Source organism: Rhodnius prolixus, unplaced genomic scaffold, assembly GCF_049639745.1.
Source record: "Rhodnius prolixus isolate KJV_2025 unplaced genomic scaffold, Rpr scaffold_3, whole genome shotgun sequence".
NCBI classification, from domain to species: domain Eukaryota; kingdom Metazoa; phylum Arthropoda; class Insecta; order Hemiptera; family Reduviidae; genus Rhodnius; species Rhodnius prolixus.
This window is the reverse complement of record NW_027411603.1, coordinates 6,157,663-6,178,884: the sequence shown is the minus strand read 5'-3', so window position 1 is coordinate 6,178,884 and position 21,222 is coordinate 6,157,663. Positions and strand designations below refer to the sequence as shown.

The 21,222-nt window shown below is 31.3% G+C and overlaps 3 protein-coding genes and 1 long non-coding RNA gene across 16 annotated transcripts in view; 2 read left to right on the top strand and 2 right to left on the bottom strand.

The window, feature by feature from the left end:
• LOC141453742 (RCC1 and BTB domain-containing protein 2-like) overlaps positions 1 to 21,222 on the bottom strand; it is a 40,898-nt gene that overhangs the window by 16,324 nt on the left and 3,352 nt on the right. For 4 of the 11 annotated variants that reach the window (XR_012458155.1, XR_012458156.1, XR_012458153.1 and 1 more), the window contains exons 4-15: positions 20,659 to 20,802; positions 19,554 to 19,765; positions 19,358 to 19,449; positions 18,609 to 18,778; positions 18,271 to 18,386; positions 17,910 to 18,013; positions 12,698 to 12,907; positions 11,887 to 12,003; positions 11,399 to 11,528; positions 10,684 to 10,803; positions 10,506 to 10,602; positions 10,301 to 10,429 (exon numbers count right to left, since the gene is read on the bottom strand). Coding sequence is in view for 2 of the 11 variants with exons in the window: in XM_074127302.1 (XP_073983403.1) it covers positions 17,435 to 17,559; positions 17,910 to 18,013; positions 18,271 to 18,386; positions 18,609 to 18,778; positions 19,358 to 19,449; positions 19,554 to 19,765; positions 20,659 to 20,802 (963 nt within the window). In the remaining 9 variants the exon portion in view is untranslated. The other 7 variants (XR_012458154.1, XR_012458152.1, XM_074127302.1 and 4 more) reach the window with 5 other exon arrangements.
• LOC141453738 (kinesin-like protein KIF20A) lies at positions 324 to 13,680 on the top strand. Its single transcript, XM_074127295.1, has 21 exons — positions 324 to 521; positions 1,458 to 1,531; positions 1,674 to 1,828; positions 2,990 to 3,189; positions 3,297 to 3,330; positions 3,419 to 3,622; positions 4,221 to 4,404; positions 5,871 to 5,999; positions 6,638 to 6,924; positions 7,271 to 7,320; positions 7,412 to 7,572; positions 7,669 to 7,783; positions 8,246 to 8,440; positions 9,465 to 9,650; positions 10,161 to 10,271; positions 10,524 to 10,610; positions 10,702 to 10,794; positions 11,420 to 11,541; positions 12,056 to 12,102; positions 12,190 to 12,296; positions 13,461 to 13,680. The coding sequence occupies exons 1-21, from the start codon at positions 324 to 326 to the stop codon at positions 13,533 to 13,535; spliced, it is 2,814 nt and encodes a 937-aa protein (XP_073983396.1). The 3' UTR covers positions 13,536 to 13,680.
• On the bottom strand, positions 14,233 to 16,647 carry LOC141453739 (uncharacterized). Its single transcript, XM_074127297.1, has one exon. The coding sequence runs from the start codon at positions 16,566 to 16,568 to the stop codon at positions 14,286 to 14,288; it is 2,283 nt and encodes a 760-aa protein (XP_073983398.1). The 5' UTR covers positions 16,569 to 16,647; the 3' UTR covers positions 14,233 to 14,285.
• On the top strand, positions 16,701 to 20,659 carry LOC141453756 (uncharacterized). 3 transcript variants are annotated; one of them, XR_012458171.1, is made up of 6 exons: positions 16,701 to 17,133; positions 17,212 to 17,319; positions 18,070 to 18,181; positions 18,953 to 19,126; positions 19,403 to 19,456; positions 19,561 to 19,699. It is a non-coding gene; the product is annotated as an uncharacterized lncRNA (long non-coding RNA). The 3 variants fall into 3 exon arrangements; XR_012458169.1 differs by lacking the exons at positions 19,403 to 19,456; positions 19,561 to 19,699 and adding an exon at positions 20,091 to 20,659; XR_012458170.1 differs by lacking the exons at positions 17,212 to 17,319; positions 19,403 to 19,456; positions 19,561 to 19,699 and adding an exon at positions 20,091 to 20,659.

Genomic DNA, 21,222 nt, shown 5'->3' with positions numbered 1-21,222 from the left:
CTTACCCCGCTTTTTTTGAAAACAAGCGCGCTGATTGGTGCAATTTAAAGAAACTTGGTTGGTGTTTAGGTTCAAAAGGGGTTAACTTGTAACGTATTAGTGCATAATATTTTTGTTTGAACTTTGGTAAAAATTGTTTCTTCATTTCAATTTGTTCGTTTAAGGGTCAGTTTTAGATGATGATTGCTTATAGACGCACTGAAGACCGTACTCTTAAAGAAGGTAAAATTTTAAATTATCTGTTACGTTGTAAATATTTTCTGTTCGGATAGTGACACTGATTGGTTCATTCATTTTTAATATCTAGCATTCAATAAAGTAAAATGGATAGCTCAAGGAAATTAAGAACGGCCCTTTCATACTTGGAACCATCTAGTCAAGATCACGTTAAAGAAGTTCATTTACCAAAAACAGATGTTCTTCGACGTATCGATTTTCATGGTACATCAGAAGATGATACTATAAAAGTCTTTTTAAGAATTAAACCTTTAAATGCAGAAAATATTTCCGATGAAATTAATGTAAGTCGTAGATATTATTAATTTTAATTAATTATTTTTTTCAGTGTTTAAGGCGCGTCAACATCTAAGTTAGGCGCCCAGAGCTTTTTTCAGTGCACAGCCGGCCTCCGGACAGTGTTCTCTCGTTACAGACAACACTGTCTATCACCGGACAGTGAGCTGTAAGAAGCTCCTAGAAAGAGAAAATCTAAAGTCAGCAGCTGGATTCAAACCCGGGACCTCCGCGCGGGATTCCAATACGCTAACCGCATAGCTAATCCCTTCCCTACTAGGTGAATTACAATTTTATCATTGTTTCAAGCCTCATTTTCTATTTGCTAGATTTTACAAGACCAGAGTATATTTTGGAGACGGGAGATCATTGGTAGTGTCTCAAAGGACATTACTTTCTTTCAATATAGACAATTTTCTTCTTACTTTATTTTCTTAAGATATTTCTTGTATTTCTGATGAGCAGAATTCAGCTTCTAAAACGATTTTTTTAAACTATTCGGATGACAGAAGTCATTAATGTTTGTGCCACCACAAGATCGGTAATAGACTGTTCCTCGAGTGTTTAAGAATTTACTTCCAGTCTGAATACCTGGTCATATCGAGTATTTGAGGAAATGAGGTGTTAGGTAGGTTGGCCAAATTATCCTCGACTCTTCCCGTTCTATTGTTAGTAGTTGTGTGGTGCAAATGTTTAAAATTTGCTCAGCAAAAAGGTGGTTTTTTGACGTACTTTTTTGCCAAGGAAGTTCGAGCGCAGGGTGTAGTTACTTTCAACTACTAACTAGCAATTAATTGGTAAATGTGTAATGTTTTTGCTAATAACTGATCAAATAGTTGGGTTTGTACTTGATTTTTCTGTTATTAAGGGAAATTACGCTCCATGAAAGAAAATAGTCTAAAATGAAATTAAAAGAAATTTTTATTAGGATATTTTTATTTCAGAGTAAACATTACAAGCTCAACGAGAAAGCTTTTACGTCCATATCGTCAAGTGGAAAAGCCGAAATTTATAATGAGTAAGTACTTTAAATTATTTTTAAAAGGTGTGATTTGTACGGGAGGTAAATCTAGTATTAACTATTTTAATGTGATACTTTTATTTCTGATTGTAATTCCACTTTATGCACATGAATACAAATTTTTATCTTTTATTTGTAGATATTTCTTTAATGGTATTCTACCGCCTACTGCGACACAAACTGAAGTATTTGATCTCATTGTGAGACCAAGATTAGAAGAAGTATTGCAAGGAAATGATACATTGCTTTTTTCCTATGGTACTACAGGTTCTGGAAAGACCTTTACAATACAAGGTAAAAAGGTTAAAGTATAGTTTATATTATAAGGAAAAACCAGTGACTTTAAAGATTTGGAGCGTGGGGCCGGTTGGGTCCTTTAAAACTGATAAAGATAAAAGAGATTTACTATGCCGAATCCTTGTGATGGTAATATAGAAAAGGACCTCTCCCTCTACTCTTTTTTTTGAGCTGATGATTCGGTCTAGTCTTACAATGACAAAAATCTCAAATTCCAAAGCAGTGATTGAAGAGTTTTTGAACAGAATATGTATTCTTTGAAAAGAAAGTATGGGGAAAGAATGACGAAAATGTGAGGCGTGTTGACTCATTGAAAAGTAAATTTTTAAGAGAATAATTGAATTTACCTAGAATTACGAGAAATAGTACTCCCCTTAGAATGTAATCTAGAAAAAGATACATAAAATATATATTACTTTCATTAGTCCTCATACTTTCATTTTAATAGATGTCCATTATCATATCTGAGACGATGCCCACGGAAGAGACATTTCATACTTCTCTGAGTTCATCATAAAACTATAAAATTGTATTTTGTTTTTTTCAAACGTGTACCCTATTTCTATTAATTCCTATAGCTCTATCTAAAATAATTAAATAAGCACCCCTTTTCTCTTGTAATTTCAGTAAAGTAACCATAGTTATTCGGTACATTTTAATACATATTTGCTGACACGTACTTTACATCAAATATGTATACTTTACCACTTTACAACAAAATTGCTTGGAAGAAATTTAAAAAGCTAATTTAAAATTTAGAATTATAGTTTTCTAAGAAAAGGAATCTAAGGTAACTAAGAATCAGAATTCACTAGAATCTAAATTTCTCCAACCAAGAAGTTCTAAGAACTGGGTTAACTATGGTTGTCATAATAAAAGTAAAAGAAAACTACGATGGTTTTCAGACTATTGAATGTAACAGCTTTAGAAATAGGACATGTTTGTTTATCAAAAATTGAATAAAATTTTGATTTTATAGATTGATGATAGAATCATTCTAGAAATTTGAAATTTAAGATTTGAGGAGCAAGTCATGCTGAATGTGTAAAGAAAGCTAATATAAAGAGATTAGCTGAAGGTTTTTGAATGAATGGCTCTGTTAAAGGAAAGATACTGTCACAATCTTTTAAATTAATGTTATATTTATTTAATTTAAAGGGAAAGGATCCGAACCAGGAATCATACCAAGAGTCCTCTACGTAATATTCGCTAGTATTGACGAATATAAGGATACTTATAATTACCTGTGCCCTTCCCAGTCGATCGGCGTGTCTATACTAACCAGAACAATGGTGAATAAAATGGAAAAAGAAAAAGAAAGCATACTGGAACTTTCCCAAAACATTATGTTGAAAATAGTAAGCACTTTATGATTGATTCGTTCATGAAGAGGATGTGTTATTAGGCTTTTTGCATTCCTAATTTAACCACGGACAAGTATTTACAATTTTTTTGTTCTTTTTAGATCAGCAAATCAGGCAGTGTTAACGACACAATTCGTAAGAAAATACGATCAATCTAACTAGTAATTTTTGAATTATTATAAAATTTAATATTTACTTTCACTTTTTGATTGTTAATACTTAGGTGCCACATCTTATAGTGAAATGGAGGAAACATTGAAAAACATTGAATGCTTACGAATAGAAAAAGACCTTGTTTGTTTATATTCAGTGTGGTTATCTTTTATAGAAGTGTATAATGAATGCATTTATGATCTATTCGTAAATAGTGCGGAAAAAATTCCTTTAAAACTTGCCATAGATGAGCTTAAAAGCAGTTATGTGAAAGGTAAATATTTTTACTTAAAAAATGTAGAATATATCTTAGAAGCTTAGACTTATCAGGCCCACAGAGTTCGAAAAAATGAGTTTATAAAATTGTAACAATGCACGCGTTCAATAAGGACTAATCGATGATTCTTTGGTTTTCGGGATAGAGGTCTTCGGACTTCCATGTAAAGTCATTTTTGTGTATCATGACGGTACTTCTATCAATTTAATATTAACTCCCAATTAAATGTGCTGGCAAATTTAGGAGTTTTCCACTGAATTCGAATTTATCTTTTAGCAACTGTGAGGATTGTTGTAAGAGAAGAGAATACTGTGTTTAACCAATTTTTAAGAACGCTTAGATCTTTGCAATAAAACTGCCCGTTTGTCAATAACTGCACGAAAAATAAGCCCAACACAACTGAGAATAGATGGAGTGCTTTGAACCTAATGTTTAATTTATCCATCTACATTCTTAATAAATTACAATAATTTGCCATTGAGAGAAAGATATTCATAAACTTTTGCTCCATCTTGGATAATTTGTGACAATTCTCTAATGACGCTTTTAAATTTATACATTATATAATTAATTAGTTTAAGTATTTCTTATGCAGGTGCAAAATACATATGTGTTTCATCTTGGAAAGAAGCTTATCAATTATATTTATTTGGAAAGCACAATCTACACGTATCTCCAACTACACAGAATAAAAATTCTAGTCGGTCTCATTGTGTGTTCAGCATTAAGATAATTAAACGACCCCATCAAGAAGACGGCACATACTACAGCGTTTCTAGGTAAATATTGGCACTTTTATTTTAATTATAAACGGGTATTAGTATATTAACAAAGAGATTCAAAAGAATTTAATGATCTTCAAGTCGATCATGTAGATTGTAAACTGAAGAGAAAATGACCAAAAAAAAAAAAATGTATGCGTCCTAAAATATCTATTGTTACTACCTTATTATTATTTTCTATTTGAGGCGCGTCAACATCTGAGGTTATTGGCGCCAATGGGGAGCATAATCTCCAAAGCCCGTCTGAGCCTTCCCGTCAAAAAAACAGCAACAACTGTTTCCTCTGATGAAAATGCAGTATAGGCCAGAGTAACCTAAGAATCACAGCTGTCCGAACAAACCGAACAACCAACCTTCTTTGCTCCTCCACCGTTTACCTAGTCCTAGCAAAGATACTAAACCTACTATCCTCACACCTTTCACAATGCGCCATAAGATGGATAGAAACATCTATCCATCACCTATCCAGGTGTTTCTTCTACTGTATTCATTAACTACATAAAAGATTCGCACGAAAGATCGGGCATGGCCATTGTATACAGGTTACGTCTTAAACCACACTGGGCATTGTTGTAATCAAACAAGATTTACAAAGGATTCACCAGCATCTCACAATGTTCCCCATTCGGAACCCGATCCATCAATTTGGACTGTTTACATTCTAGAGTTCAGCCATAAGGATGAATGCTGCGATTTATGTGTCAAACGTGATGAGGGAAAATAAGGTTGCCGATTTAGTCAGCCTGTTCACCTCTCCTCACAATAATTCCCAAATAAGCCGGCACCTAGACAAGAAGAGAACCTTTAACAGCAGCCAGCTCTTCCAGTACCTTAAATAACATGAGATTTTTTGTTTTTATCGCAGAATGTAAGCGTCTGTGAATTGTATCTAGGAGGTGTATTTCCAGAGTCTGAAAGGTTCAAATTTAATATTTCCTCTAGAATCCGTCACGGAACAGAATAATAAGGTATTGGACAAAATCTGCCCAACAGAAATGCCTCTTTACAGAATCGAGTTTTGGTGTTATGGGTATTTCTCGCGAAGGACTCGAAACATTTTTTTGGAATCTGGCACATTTATTTTGTCCAATAATGTAAATCTATAAATTATTTGCAATTTTTTCCTTGGAAAATATATTTATGGAAACATTATTTATGGAGAAGGGCGGAACGGGCAGACTTTCCTTTTAACTGCAATTTTAATGAAAAATTGTCTTATCACCTGTTATACACTTCACCTCACCTCTTTGTAGCACCACCTATTCCCACCAGTAATAGCAATCGGAGGTGTAATGAGAAAACCTTGCCCGGAGGCCATTAGTCTTTTATCGGCTCCACTCCTGGCGATGACGATGCCGAACTGTCTCCAGATGTTGAAGTGAAGAATAGATTGAATTTTGTTTTCATTTGTGTATTTAATTAACAATTATTGTTGTTCTAATTAACTATTATTGTTGTTTTAGTTTTACAATATGTGATCTGGCGGGAGCAGAAAGACAGAAGAAAACCAGAAATTATGGAGCTAGACTTAAAGAATCACAAAATATTAATACATCACTTCTTGTTCTTAACAGATGTTTTAATGTAATCAGGTCAATATCTTCGACATTTTTTTTTAAAGATTTGAATGGAGTTCTATTTTTCAGTCTGTTAGTAACCAATAATATCGTGCACAGTGGACGCATTTATAGTCGTAGCAATTTTGATTGAAAATACAAGGCCATAGGCAGGCGATAAACTTCATTATTAGCCACTCGCCGTAAGTTTACTAAGACATAATTGCAATAAGGCTGAGAGGGCTTTAAGCTTTCTCCATGAGTCCCTTTTCAAAACACTGGAGTCTAATCAAACTAAAAGGACGATATGGGTGTAGCACTAGATCCCTTAGATCGCGCTAACATAACCTGAATCCCCTTTTCAATAATAATTTCACTTAAGCATATTTTTACTTTAGAATGCTAAGTCAAGAATGAGTATAACCATAGATGGATTTATGTTTCTATAAAGATGTAGGAGAATCGTCATTTAATATTGACAGAATTTCCTATATAGGGTTGGAACACGTTAAAATGTATTGGAAACAAATTATGGCAAAACATTTCCCTTTTCAAGAATCTGAAGGTTTATACACCTTCCCTTAGATGCGTCTATCAGCGTAAAATACCAGAAACAAACAAATTTCATTTATTTTATTTAATGGACCTTTTTATTTTTTTGTTTTTATTTATAGAGCTAATCAGTCACGTAAAGAACAGGATAAACAAATGGTACCATTTAGAGAGTCTAAATTAACTCAACTATTTCAACATGCTCTGTTAGGAAATACTGGAATAACGATGATTACGAATATATCACAAAGTGACGAGTTAACGTCAGAAACACAACAAGTATTAAAATCTACCGCAGTCGCGATGAAAATTAAAGCAAAACCATTTATGAAAAAAGTTATAAGCAAAAGGAAGTCTGTATTTGCTGATTATTGTTCAACAAGAATAGATGACCTGCATGCCATTACAAGTAAGAATTTCTATTTACTAATTTTGTAAAACCTAAGCATGGGACTCTTATAACTAACCGCTTTCTAAATCTTTAACATCCTCCGGCTGCTTAGGCCGTGATAAAATGTACAACCAGAGGTATGGTAATGAACTAAAAAAAAAATATATTTTTTAGAGGCTTTCTAAGGTTGAATTTTTTTTCTAAACAAGAAGATATTGCACAAGTCTAATTCATAAAATTAATCGTTTATTTGATCATATGAACAGAACGTAAAGTTGCTCGTTAAATGGACGTTGGTTAACAGCTCCATTCTGAAACTACTTTATTTCAACTTATTTAACCAAGTTAATTCTTTTTATTAAAGGTGACACAGACGAAGGAGTGGGAAGTTCTTTAGGCTGTAACAATTGTCTTGTAAGTTCCTCTTTTAGAAATTTATTGTTCTAATTAAATGAAAAGTTAAAACATTAAAAGTTTTCAAAAAAGATTTACATTCTGCTACTAGGAATACAAAAAAGAGATTGAACTACTGCAACAAAGTATAGCCCAAAAAGACGTAGATATTCAAGAATTAAGGGAATCTTTCAAAAATCGTATTGAAAAGATTCGAACAGAATGTTGGACTAAATCAACTCAAATTTTAGATGAAACATTTAGACAAAACAGGTATGTTTGGTGTTGTGTGGATGCTTTCTTGATTTTATTTTGTAAATTTAAGATGAAATAATTCAACACCATTTATGTTTCTCCTCTCTTTAATAGTGCCAGAATTGAAATAATCAAAGAGGAACATCACAAAGAAATGCAAGAGCTTAAAAAATCTTATAGAGAACTGTATGAAAAGAAAGAAAAAAAACAACTGTCACCAATACGTCCTGTAAGATATCAATATTTATATTGATTTATTTTATACATTATTAGTAAGAAAGAGTAGTTTTCGGTAAAACTTGTTTTGGAGGGGTTACTCTCAATAATGGTCTGTCTAATTAAAATGAATAAAAAAAAACAGTAAGCGTAAACTTAATAATAATTTTGTTACCTTCTCTTTTAGTAAAATCCAACCGGATGTACTAAATTTTTGTCTAAATCTATTACGTTAATGAGTGTACAAACTACATTAAGGTCTTTTAATGGTACAACTCTAAAGAGAAGTGTGGCAAATAGTTCTTTCATATACACCAGACCACAGACCACTTAGATACTCTTTCACGTGAAGATCCCGCGTTGGAGTTCAATGCCTTCCTTTAGATTGTTCTCTTCTTAAGAGCCTTTTATAGCTCACTGTTCGTCCTGAGGTCGATTTTAAAAATAGCTTTAATATTTTTTTAAATTTTTTTAGAATGTCCATTCTGGAGAATTTTCTGAAAGCCCTCAGTCGCAGAAACAATATATACAAATGAAATTATTGCAACTTTGTGACTTGTTTGGCATTGGAAATTGTCAAGAAGAAGATGATGAATTTAATGAAACAGAAGAAATATTAGAGAAACTAATTGTAGCAGCCCAAACAAGAGCTGCTAATAAAGTAGTAACTGTAAGAAAGAAAAGTTATTATTTAATGAGTACTTAGAGCATGACAAGTCCAACAGTAAAGCCAAGATGATTGTTGGCCTTCTTCAGGAGCTTATCCATTTGCTCTTTGGCCATCCTATGACCATTCTCACATACTTGACTTTCTGTCTTTTCCATTAGTCGGTCGCAATTTCTTTAATACTAGGCCATCTCCCTTAATGTGCCCTAACAAAACATTATTCTCTAAATTTATCAGGCGCAAAATTTGGATCAATGCTGACCAACTTAACTTCATAACTATACAAATTTTCAACGAGCAAAAAACCAAATTAGTTGAACACCGACCATATTTGCGAGCCTTTTGTATTATTATGTATATTGAGTGAGAATTGACATGTTAGTTGGATCCCAATGGTTTGGTAAAGATGCCAAGATCTCTGAATAAGTGCCTAATCTACCTTTCCCTTTTGGTGGGTAAACATTCACGACTATCTAACCTACCCACTTCAATCAATCCCCTTCAATGTTCATCACATCATCCCGAAATAAAAATTTATTTAATTAAATACAAAATATTTAAACATTTCGAGTAAACTGTTGAAAATGTGGTTAGGCCCGTAGTGTTGGATAATATCACTGGTTATTATATGTACTCGTATGTATCATCAAATTACAATTATTCATCATGAAAGATAGATTAATCAGTTTATTACTGTGAGACGAAAACATAATTGAAGTCGGATTCTCTACAACAAACTTATTAATCTACCACTAATGAGGAATAAAAATTCGTAACTGGTTAGGGATACAATAAACATGCATGCTGCGACAGGATAAAATCGGCAATACTTCAAGTTCAGCATTCAGTCTTGCTTTTCTGACTGTAGTTTCATCACAGTCATACAAATTAATACAAATTTCAGTCATTTATTTACTTCTTTTTTTTTAATGTAATGAAAAAGCTGATTTTATTTTTATTACTTCATCTTTATCTTGTATATCATACTCTTTCTTTAGTTAATAAAAAAAATAATAATAATATTTAGGAGAGACAAGAACAGCAAATAAATCAACTGCAAGCACAGATCACTCAATTGCAAAAGAATATTATCTGTACTGTTGAAAATTTTGGGCTGGACTGCAAATCTAAAGAAGATGGCAATCCAGTAGACCATGAAGACCTTTTAAATAGACTCTGTGAAGCCTACAGCCAGGCAAAAGCAGAAGTTCAGGTTAGAATTTTAGTATTATTACTGTTATTTTTATTCAGTATTAGAATTTGATTTTAATGGAAAGCTCTACTAGATAATTCTATGTCAGATTTCTCTCTCTTTAATCCATCCGAATATTGAAATATTTCAATCGTGCAGATAAAAGTACGTTCTAAGACCGCCAGACAACGAAAAACTGGTTAATAAGAACTATTCTGTACCTATAAAGACATATTAAGCCCTAAAACGCAAAAAGTTCACATACTCTTTAGATTTTTAATATTAGAATCCCGTTTAGAATTTAAAAGTACTAAAACTCTCGAGTTTTAGCCCCAGCATCTTCAAATTTCGTCGTCGCTCTTAAATAAGCAGATCTATTTATCAGAATATTCTTCACAATGTGATGTAGTACTTTATTATTAATTTTCTTTGCGAAGTGCTTTATTTTCTCAACAATGATATTGAGCTTCAGAAGATACGAGTATGTTAAATTGAGTGAATAATAGAATAACTGAAAAATACTATTTTCAGGAACGAGATAAAACTATACGTCAAGGTTGGGAAGAATTCAAAGAACAGGGAGCCAATTTAAAGAGGTTAGAAGCAAAAGTTATTAAGTTGGAAGAAGAAATCGCAATAAAGGTCAATATCATGAAATCTATTTTACTTACTTTTTATTTTTACTTTTTCTCTGGCTTCAAATTATTCTGTACATGATCTCATAATTTTATTTTTGAATATCAAATTCGAAGCTCTTGAATAATGAAATCACCGATAATCAATCCCCAACTGGTTTTGATCTGTCAGTAAAGAGTCAATTTTTAAAACATTAAAATCTAATAGGTTGTAGAATTTGTAAATACAGAATATTCTCACCAAATTTCAATCCATTAGGATCACAAAACTGAAGAACTGACCCGGGACGTGGATAATCTTTCGGCTCTTCTAGCTGCGAAAAGCCAAGAACACTATCCTGTTGAGGTAAAAAAATATTAAAAGTTATTAGTAAACTTAATTTATAATAAGTAATTGAAAAAATCAGACTATATATTACATTTTTCTTTAAATGTAGCAAGCTGAAGCAGATGCATGTGCAGCAGCATTAGGCAAACTGACCCTAGAAGATGGTTCTGAACAAGTTATTCAATGTGATAAAGGATTTTCCGTTAGTTACCTATAATTATAATAAATATTTACAATAAAAGTAACAGATTGAAATAGAGCCTAATTAAAAAACTATAAAAGATAGTTGTTTAACCCTTAACTGGTATCTTCAAAATCTCAACTTCAACTGGTATCGTCGGGTCAGCTTTGACCCGAAACTTTAAATGCACATTACTTTTAAAAGGTCATTGATATAAAAAAAGTCGATTTAGTTTTTGTTAGGAAATGTATTTAGCAAACGAAAATGATGAATATTTTGTTAAATTTGTTGCATAAGATTAAGAAAAACAAAAAAAAAGTTAATAAATGCAAAAGTTGCATTTTTTTTTAATAACAAAAAAAAGAACAAAAAATAATATTTACTGAAAAACGTTATTTTCTTAAAGTTAGATGTTTATTCCAAGAAAAGAAAAGTCCTGAAAGAAAAGAACGACTGATTTGTATAGTGGATTGTTGGTGAGGATGAAAGAGGAGAATTCAGAGAAGGGGAGATGTTTATAGTTAATTCCAACAAAATGCCACAAAAAAAAAAAAAAACGCGCGGGTCAAATTTGACCCGACGATACCAGTTGAGGGTTAAAATACCATGAGCTTGTTAACAATACCTTTATTTTTTGTCCTTTTAGGCAAAAAAATTGAGAAGAACAACACGTCGAGCAAAAGTAAATACATCTGATGGTAATTCTGCTTCTGAATCGGACGATCCCTCATTTTTTATTCCAATTCAAGCCGCTACTACTGGGAAAAAGTTAGTAACAGTTTATGATGGTTTGAGACAATTAGTAACAGTTTATGATGGTTTTGAGACAAAGTCTTCCTTGTTAAATATGCTAATGCCAAGTTATTGGATTTTGTTTTCTATTTAAATCGTCATAGCACACATATTTCTTGTACCCCTAACGGAATTCGGACTTCCATCCATCAAGATGATGATGATAGAAAGAAAGTTCCAAACCGTCAGGAATACAAGAAATATGATTGCTACGACGAATTATATAGAAGATTTTATCCAACAGTGTGGACCTTATTACATTTCCAATATTGGGAATTCTTTTTGTTGATTTTAATCTATAATTTTTTAAAGTAACTTTACCTTTTTACGTTTAGATTAGATCCATTAGCAGGTTATTATTTATCTTCATGTTATACGGCTGGTGCTCTAAAAACACGCCAAGAACTCTGAAGAAGTGGCTAGTCCACTTTTCTCTTCCTAATAATAACAAGAAAGTTTTTTTTTATTAATTTGTTTTTTTTTAATATAGAAAAAAGGCTAGGACAAGACGACCTAAATTGGAATTACCTTCTTACTGTGAGTGCATATCAATTATTGATTGTAATTAAAAGAAACAAAAACTAAATAACTTGAGACTTATATTTTTGTTAATTTTAACTTCAGCCAGACAAACTACTTCAGAAGAAGAAGCATTAAACTCGACCCGAGCTAGGAGGAAGTTGTTCAGGAAAGAATCAGATCATCTCAGAGATGATCTTTATCCATTACAGGTATTTAAGTTAGTTATTGCTTAAAAGGGGAAAGCTTATTAGCAAATAAACCTCATTAGGGTCTCAAACTCTTACATTATAGTATACTGTATATATTCTATTATGTAAAGTGCAAACTCCGTCATTTAATTTTTTTTTTCAAAAATTAGCATGTACGATATTCTCTAAGCTTCTTACAACTTTTGCACAAACGTAGATGGAGATAATTTATTCTGAATAACTTTTCTAAAGTGTCATTTTATGTAATGTACTTTGTTTTTTAATTACACTTGTTTTTTAAAATTAATATCGTGTTAATGTTAACAGCAGATTTTTTAAATTTTTATGTACTGAGCACGTTAATTTTGCAGGAAAACAAATCCATGAATTATATAGTAATAATTAGTCTGCACATTGCTTACTTGTTGACCTTTTCTCTTCATCTGTCATATTTTGAACTCTGGTTGAACGTAGTTCTTATTAGATTAAATCCCTTAGCAGGTTATTATTTATGTTCATGTCATACGGCTGGTGTTCCAAAAGCAACTAATAATTTTTATCTACTCTGTTTGGTCGAATGTAGTTCTGAAAGAGTTTTTATCTAATTTCATCATTAGTTCCACAGAATCGACCTGAAAAGTTTGAGCAGTGTAAGTGGTGACAGGTGCTTGTGTTACCTTGTCAGGTGATTCCAATGGCGGCTAATTGCCAAAGCCTTTTTGATTGAGTTTCAATGATGTTTCTATAATATATATTTTTAAATAAGGATACATTTTGCTGTTAATTGAAGAGAATCATCAACTAAAAACATCATTTCTAGTAGCCTGTGATTATCGAAAAAAAAAATTAAAATAATATAAAAATTAGAAGATACATAAAGTTCTAAGATCATCTTCAATTATTATTTTTATCTTTAATTCACTGAAAGCGTAACAGAATTATGAATGACTACTATGTCATGAACTATTGTAAAATTGTGAGAGTCTTTTAAGTTTTCACAATTAAGATACGGGCAAAATATAGTCATTCAAAAGTTTTATTCTTCATACACAATTAGTTCTTATTACGATATGTTGGAAGGACCTGAAGATTGCTTGTTTTTGTTTAAGCATCTAGAAATTGATTGATTAAGAAAATAAAAACTGGGCATATTTATAAAATGATTTTTTATTTATTTATTTTCAGATAAACGAATCGGAAGAAGTTCGACAACAATCGCCAGAATCATTCATGAGAACTCTCAGGCCGAGGAAGGAGTAGAGAAATTCTGTTTTAGTAATAAATTTAATATACATATGTTATGTTCTGTAAATATGTAAAAAAAATGAAATATTTTAATATTTTGTAAAGTGCAAATAATTTTATAAATGTAAGATAATGAAAGTAATAAATGGATTAAACAATATTTTAATACTTTTGTACAATATTTATAGATTTCTTTTAATACTGGTTTAATACTGGATATTGTTACCGCCAGAAATCTCTGTTTTGAGATTTTGTTAGTATAGAATTTCTTCTTTTTTTTCCAGAAAATTATGTCAACAATAGATGAAAAGTAAAAAGTTAATTGTAATCTACGGATTTATAAACTGGGTTTTTCAAATTTGGGGGGTTGAAGAAAATGTATGAGAATTGTAGTGAGTAAAATGGCACAGATTTTTTACGAATTCACCAGATTTGATCCATAAAAATGGCCTTTAATTTGAATCTATAGTAAACGTAATAGAAAATTAATGTTCTTTCGATTGGTATAAAGTAAATATAAATCTTTTTGATGAAGCTGCGACCAATTTTATTGATTAAATAGTGAAGCATTAAAATTTTTAAAGATTTCCAATATTTCTGCTGAGAATCGGACATTTTTTAGTAAAATTGATTTGAAAAAAAAAAATCTTACAATAGTAACTTGGTTAAATGAGCAAGATGTTCCCACGCATACTTTTATCTATTCTAGAAATTAAAGATTTATGAAATTGTTATATTTTGATCATTTGACAAAAACAAAAAAACTTAACCCTCCAAAATATCAAATAATTCTTTATGTACTTCTACTTCACACTCAGGCATTACTTCTAATAATCTTGCCCATAATGATGGATCTCTACATTTGATATGATCACTTAAACCCTTAAAAAATATTTGAGGTCTAAAAAATGGTTCACTTTCTGTTTCAGCAATTGCAAATAACATCACAGTACCATTAGCATCCCCAACCATGAGATTTTGTCCGAATGGCGACATATTAAATGTTAAATAACTTATACGTTCTACATTCTCATATGTCGCAACAGGAATGGTATTATTTATTCGTCGTAGATCCCAAACATCAATATACATTTCACTTAAACCAATAATAAGCAAAGGATTCGTGATACACCACTTTGCGCCATGCAGGAATTGTTGTCGAGCAGAAAATGTGACCAATGGCTGAAAAATTTTGCAACACCAAACTCTAATGAAGTAATCACAACCAGATGTTAAAAAGAATTGCTTAATTTCAGGATGAAATTCTATATTAGTTATTGGTCCTTCATGAGCAGAAAATACATCTACAGTTCTAGTTTTGTAATTCAAGTTACAAATATGAATACACCCATCAAAAGTGCCGACAAGATAAAATAATTTATCTTTTGGATGTTGTGTAAATGTTGATATAGGTAACTTCAAGAGCATCTTATTTTCATTTCCAGAAAAATGTTTTGTAAACTGTTTAACACCTTTAACTGGTTCCACATTTTTTTGGAAATCCAAAAGTAATTCCGGTACAAAATCTCTCTTAATATTGTAAATATATATTTCACCAGCTTCATTAGAACTAACCGGATAGTGATCGCCATCTTCACTTTGGAACCATTCTAGATGTGTAATTGCCATGTAATCTGATAACAACTTAGAAGTATCACTTATTATGTCTAAAGTTTTGGACAAGAAATTTATTGTTGCCACATGACCATCAGCAAATCCAATGGCCAGTGCACTGAGATATTGATCAGAAAATGCTATGCATTTTATAGGAACTTGGAATTTATATGCTCTTTCTGGAAAGGTTGGATTCTTTAAATTCCATATACAAATCAATCCTTTCGCTTTCTTTTCTAAATGCATTTTCCCATATGCAACACCTATTAAATTTTTGTTCAATGGATGCCAGGATAGTGAAGTTACTTCGTAAACTTTCTTTAATCCAACATTTTTGGGAAATTGGAATGTAATCAATGGTGAAAGACTATGATTCACATTTGCGTCCTGAATTAAATGGACATGTTCAAATAAAATTTGTGCTTTTTGATAATAATGAGCGTCCAATATTCTCTCAATTGTATTGTAAACGTATTCGAATTGTGGAGAGTCTAAAACACTTGTAGGGCGCTTTCGTAAGTTAACATTTGTGTGAAATACTTTAATTGATTTGTTTTTCTCTTCATCAACATCAAACATAGCCCTGGAGTCGTAGATATCTGATGGAGAAACACTTATTGACTGAGATTTAAATTCACATTTTTCAGAGTCAACAGCTTTTTCAAACGTAAACGGTGTCATCACACATGCTGTATTATCATAGCTGGATTGAAAAAAAACTGGTTCAAGCTTTTTGTTTGTATCGTCAGGTATATCTTGTTCGTTTGTATCTGCTACCACATCAGTTTCTTTACTTTTAATGACCGAATGGTAGATATCATTTCCGCCAATTGGCGATTTGACATAAAATATAAAAGGTTCTTCCTCTGGATCTACATACGAACTAACACGAGAGAATAAATTAAAAGTTTCCGTTTCTTCTAAAAATACCTGAAACGTTTCGACTAAAGTTTCTCTCTCTTTCAGCGGTTCCATTTCCACAACCATACCTTTCTGAGGGAGTTTCTCATCAATTTTCTCTTTAGAATAGTTTTGAAGTAAGTGTTCCAATGGAATAGCGCCATATCTATATTTATAACCAGTTAATAAACCTGTTACCATTGTACTTGTTTCATCATAAAAAAATATTGGAAATTTGGAAGGCAAAAATTTTTGTGAGAAAAAAAATGATGCAAAATCGGTCATATCGATAGGTATTTTGAATTCTTGCGCCTTTTTATCTTTAATTTTCATTGGTGTATAATCATAATTACCTTTTATAAATCTATAAGGGAACCTTGGATGGAATGTTTTAACGATCTTCATCCCTTTAAACAGATTGTCATCATTCAATGCTAACAGTTTATTTTGCTTACTTTTTGTGGTGCATTCTTGTTTAAGCTTCTTTGTCACAAATTCTTTTACTTTTATGGCTAAATCTGACATTTCTTCCATTATTTTTATTTTTTCTAATCTGCCACAAACGAAAAAAAAAAAAAATAGTTTCAGTTTATATCATTCATTTTTAATTCATTGAAACGCAATTGTAACTTGAAGTTATTATTTTTATAAATAATCAGCTGGAAAAATTAAGACAAAATATTAAAACATTATCAAGCGAAAAGTGTCTTCTTGTTCAGTTTCCAAATTTGTATCGCTTGCATGATCATTACCTCGACTCAAAAATATAAAAATCTAGTCAGAAAATGTCAGTTATGCTTGATGGATTCCAGTCAAAACCTTAGTATCCCCAAACGAAAATGGAAGTAAAGTGGGATATTGGTTTTCCTGCGACTTTTCGTTTTTTAATTATTTTTTCATATATCACACAAAAGATCATTAGCTAAAACATTTTTTGTGTTTGTTGTTATTAGGAGATGTATCCAAAACATTTATTTCTACTGGAAACTAGACTGCCAAAATTTGGAACGATTACAAAACTTCTTCCTTCTATTAAGAAGAGAGTAGTCAAAAGCGTTATTTTACTCAATGTTTCCTTAAATTTGCTTTTTGCTAAATGGTATGTGAAAATATGAACAAATAATCTTAAATACAAAAACGACAAGAAATTGAATTTTTATATTTTTATTTCATTCAGAAATTCCAAACAGTACTGATGCTGTGATGCTCACAATGATGCTGTTACTGATGAGTATTGTACGAATTTTGTCTTGGTGTTTGGCCATAAAGGATAAAAGCGTATTGAGTAAATACACTTTTATTGAGTAATTTAAAGACAAACGCACTTTTTTTTTTGCACAACTTTACATGCGTCAAAATTAGAATACATATCAAATGTTTGATCACTGTAATATATTATATCAAAAAACTTTGAAAGCACTTTCACACATTTGAATAATATAGTTCGATTTCTCTTCAGCCCATTTTTTAAAAAGAAAATCTTTTAATTCCTTTTTCTCATCTTTAATTGCTACGACATATAGTTCTGTAAAATTCATTAAATTATATTTTTTTCATTATTAATTTATAAAATCGCGCAAAAAAATGAAGTCATGTATTGTAGTTCACCGCTGGTCTTCTGACAGTTTTCTGTTAAAGTTAACACCAAAGGTTATTTAAAAGCTACTTGGAAGAGAAAATCTAAGGACAGTTAGACTTAAACCCGGCAGCTTCGCATGGGAGTCGAGAACGCTAATGCGCTAATAACTTTCAGATTTATTGTAAAGAAATCGTCTATTTTTCTCAGGTGGGGATTAACGTACAACTACCGATTAGTTTTAATTTATTATAAACATAGGTTTTTATAGAATGAAATCTTTAAATAAGAAATAATACCTGGTATATTCAAAACCTCAATATCCTCTATCTCATTTGTGTATAAATACTTGATATAAGATCTCATTGATTCACTATTAAATTCTCTCATATCAATTCTTTTTCTGTATTAAAAAAAAAAAAAAAATTCACCATTATTATATTTTATCATTTATTTTAGATCAGAGATGATCTCATTACCATTTAGACCAATATTGATGAAAGAAACTTTGATGGATAACAGAGATGACAAACAATTTACACTTCTTTGTGACAATGCACAAAATGACCGGGTAAAAAAACCGAGAAACACAATGTTTTAGCTACATATATTAAATGACATTTAAACAGCTATAATATATGATGCACCTTACACACTTACCTTCCTTTTAACTTGTTCATAATAAAATTAGCTAAAAATTTAGATTGAAGACCTAATATGAATTTATGAGCATATAGTTCCTCGTTTTTCAGTTGAATCTTCAGATCAGAATATTCCTGTAAAATAAGAAAGAAACAGTAACAGAAACTAAGTAGTAACAAACTAAAACTTACTTGGTATTTGTTAGATGGTGTTTTAGGTAATAGTTTTCCAAAACCTAAATGTGATTTTTAAATGAAAAAATAGTTTTCGATAAAAAAAAGATCTTTATTTTACACATTTGAGTAAAATTAACTACTATTGCCAATTTAACAATAACAAAATTAATATTAAATTACCTTTCTATTAAATAGTTTTGCAATTTTTTGCTGCAAATTATCATCATCAGAAAATAAACAAGTTAAATTGGTTTCTGCTGCCAAACGAACTGGTGGAGTTTTTTTGTTTCCAAATACATCTAAGAGAGTTTTCGCATTTGAAATCAGCGGATACTTTTCTCGAACTGAAACTATTATTTTCAAAAGCTTTTTTTACTTTTATTTATATCTTAACACAATAATTGTTACTGTAAATAAAATAACATAGGTTTAATACTATTTTTACCAAAAGTGTTTTAATTTAAAATTTTTGTAAGTTGAATACTTATTTATAAATTATTTGATGAATTAATTTTATTTCCTAGAAAGACTGCATAGGTTTTAGAAGAGGATATACCTTCCCTTGCATTGATGGAAGTGATGTACAGATCACCTAGAAAGCAACATTTGCTCGCTACAGGCCTCCCTTGCTTCCAATAACTTTCCTAGAGGACCAGGTTCTTTTAACCTTTAGACATCAGAGAGCATTATAGGGTAAGGTGAGTTGGCTGGGTTATCCCTATTTATTTATTTATTAACGGTGACTAATTTGACCAAAGAACACAATTGAAGTTTTTCTTTTCTTAAGAAAATTTAATTTTTTCTTGGACGATTCTTCTTAATTTATACAAAATGAGTATTACCCAAAAGCTTTCTTTACTTTATGAATACTTCATAAATAACATCAAAGAAATTAAATATTTGAATATTATAACAAAGTTTAGACTTACCATCATCACCCCAATAGTAGATTTGATTATTTTCTAAAATTGTAGAGACCATATCATTCGACCCGTTGGCACAAATATCAATTGCTTTTCCGCTGGCAGGTAAGTGTACAAACAAAACGTTAAATACATTTTGAAAAATATTTTTTTGAAATTTTTTTCTGTAAATACATGCACTAAAAACTATTTCAAAACTTACCTTAAAGGAATTTTTTGAGGTATACAAGTATCCTTATTGTGCAACCAACCCCAGCAAAAAATGTCACCGTCTAATGTGAGACATGCAGTTGACGTACCACCACATACAACTTCTTGAATATTTTTTAAATTGTAAATAGGTTGACAATAAACAGCATTTACAAAATTTGGTAAACCTATTTGTCCACTATCATTTTCCCCAATCATGTAAAGCTAATTGAAATAAAAATATAATCAAAATATTAACTCGTTAATGTTGATTTAATAACATTAAATGCTGTGGATAGTATGGAAGTAGATTACCAAGAGGTGGCGGTACTTTCAAATGTTATGCTAGACACAAAAATTTGAAACACCACTGGCTGGAAAGTAGTGCTTGAATTGGACGAATTCCCGAAGTAAGAAGAAGAAAGTAGACCCATTTCGTTAACATCATGCTCCGGTAGCAGCGAGCCGGGCTTTAGTCGGAAAATAATTCCTACTGTATATAACTTTTACAATGTTTCACTCAGGTCAGGTTTTCTAACATTTTTTTCAGAAAGGCGTATTATGATAGAAGCAAGGGAGGGAGTGTTGGACAATTCTTCAAGCATACCTACCAGCTGATGAGAAAGAGTTCGAATATTACACCCATTTTTGTGAAAAAACAAAAATCAACGAAAATAAAGAAAAAATGTTTTACTACATCATCGAGCGGAATTCTAGTTTATCACGGATTATTGTCATAGAAATGGATTTTAGAGGTCAAATGCAGGAAAGGACTTAATTAAGGATGGTGATGACGGGCAGTAAATAGAGGTAACGGAAACGGTGGAGGAGAGAATGAGGAAGAGGAAGTTGAGGTGGAGAATGCCTAAGTAAGGGGGTAGGTGGCCAGGAATGGTGAGAGGATAGATCCTCCATCGGAATAGCGAAGATGAGAGAAGAGACTTGAGAAAAGGAACTTGTAGGTTTGGGAGCTTTGGAGAGAAGCTTTGATCTGGTCGGCAACACAACTGACTTTTTATCATAATTATATGCTTTCAAATCCCCGTTTACGACATTTGAGCCCCGCCAGGAAAATAGTTACATATTTGATGATATAATTTGACGATTTTTTTACTTACCTCTCCATCTGAAGTTAACATAGCAGCGTGGCGTCCCCCGCAAGAAATATCAACAATCGATCGACCGATCATAATCAATACTGGTGCAAGAATAGTTTGAAACGATTGCGGTGATATATCGCTGAGGCTGCCCCAAAACCACACCTTCAGAAAAAATCAACGATCGTTATTGATCATTCTCAGAAAAAAAACAAACAAAATTTTGTTTAAAATTTAAGCTTAAACTGCGTGATTCAAACAAGAGAAGAAGCGAATGACCAAGTTACTAACTGAACATTCAAATTTCACTTATTCATTGAGAAATTTTGAATAAAGAAATTTAGTGCCATTATAAAACAGGAATCAAAGACGATTTCAATGGTTAATCTAGGTTTATTTTGATTGCAACAATCAACTAAATCAACTTCTTCAATTGTTTAAAACGATTTCTTTTTATAGTTGTTTGTTTAATTAATCGTAGTAATAGAAATTTTTGCGATCGTGTCTAATTGTAATGTTGAGGTTTTACAGGAAACGCAGGAAAAAATTAATTATTATATTTTTTATTTATTTTTATTTTACGCG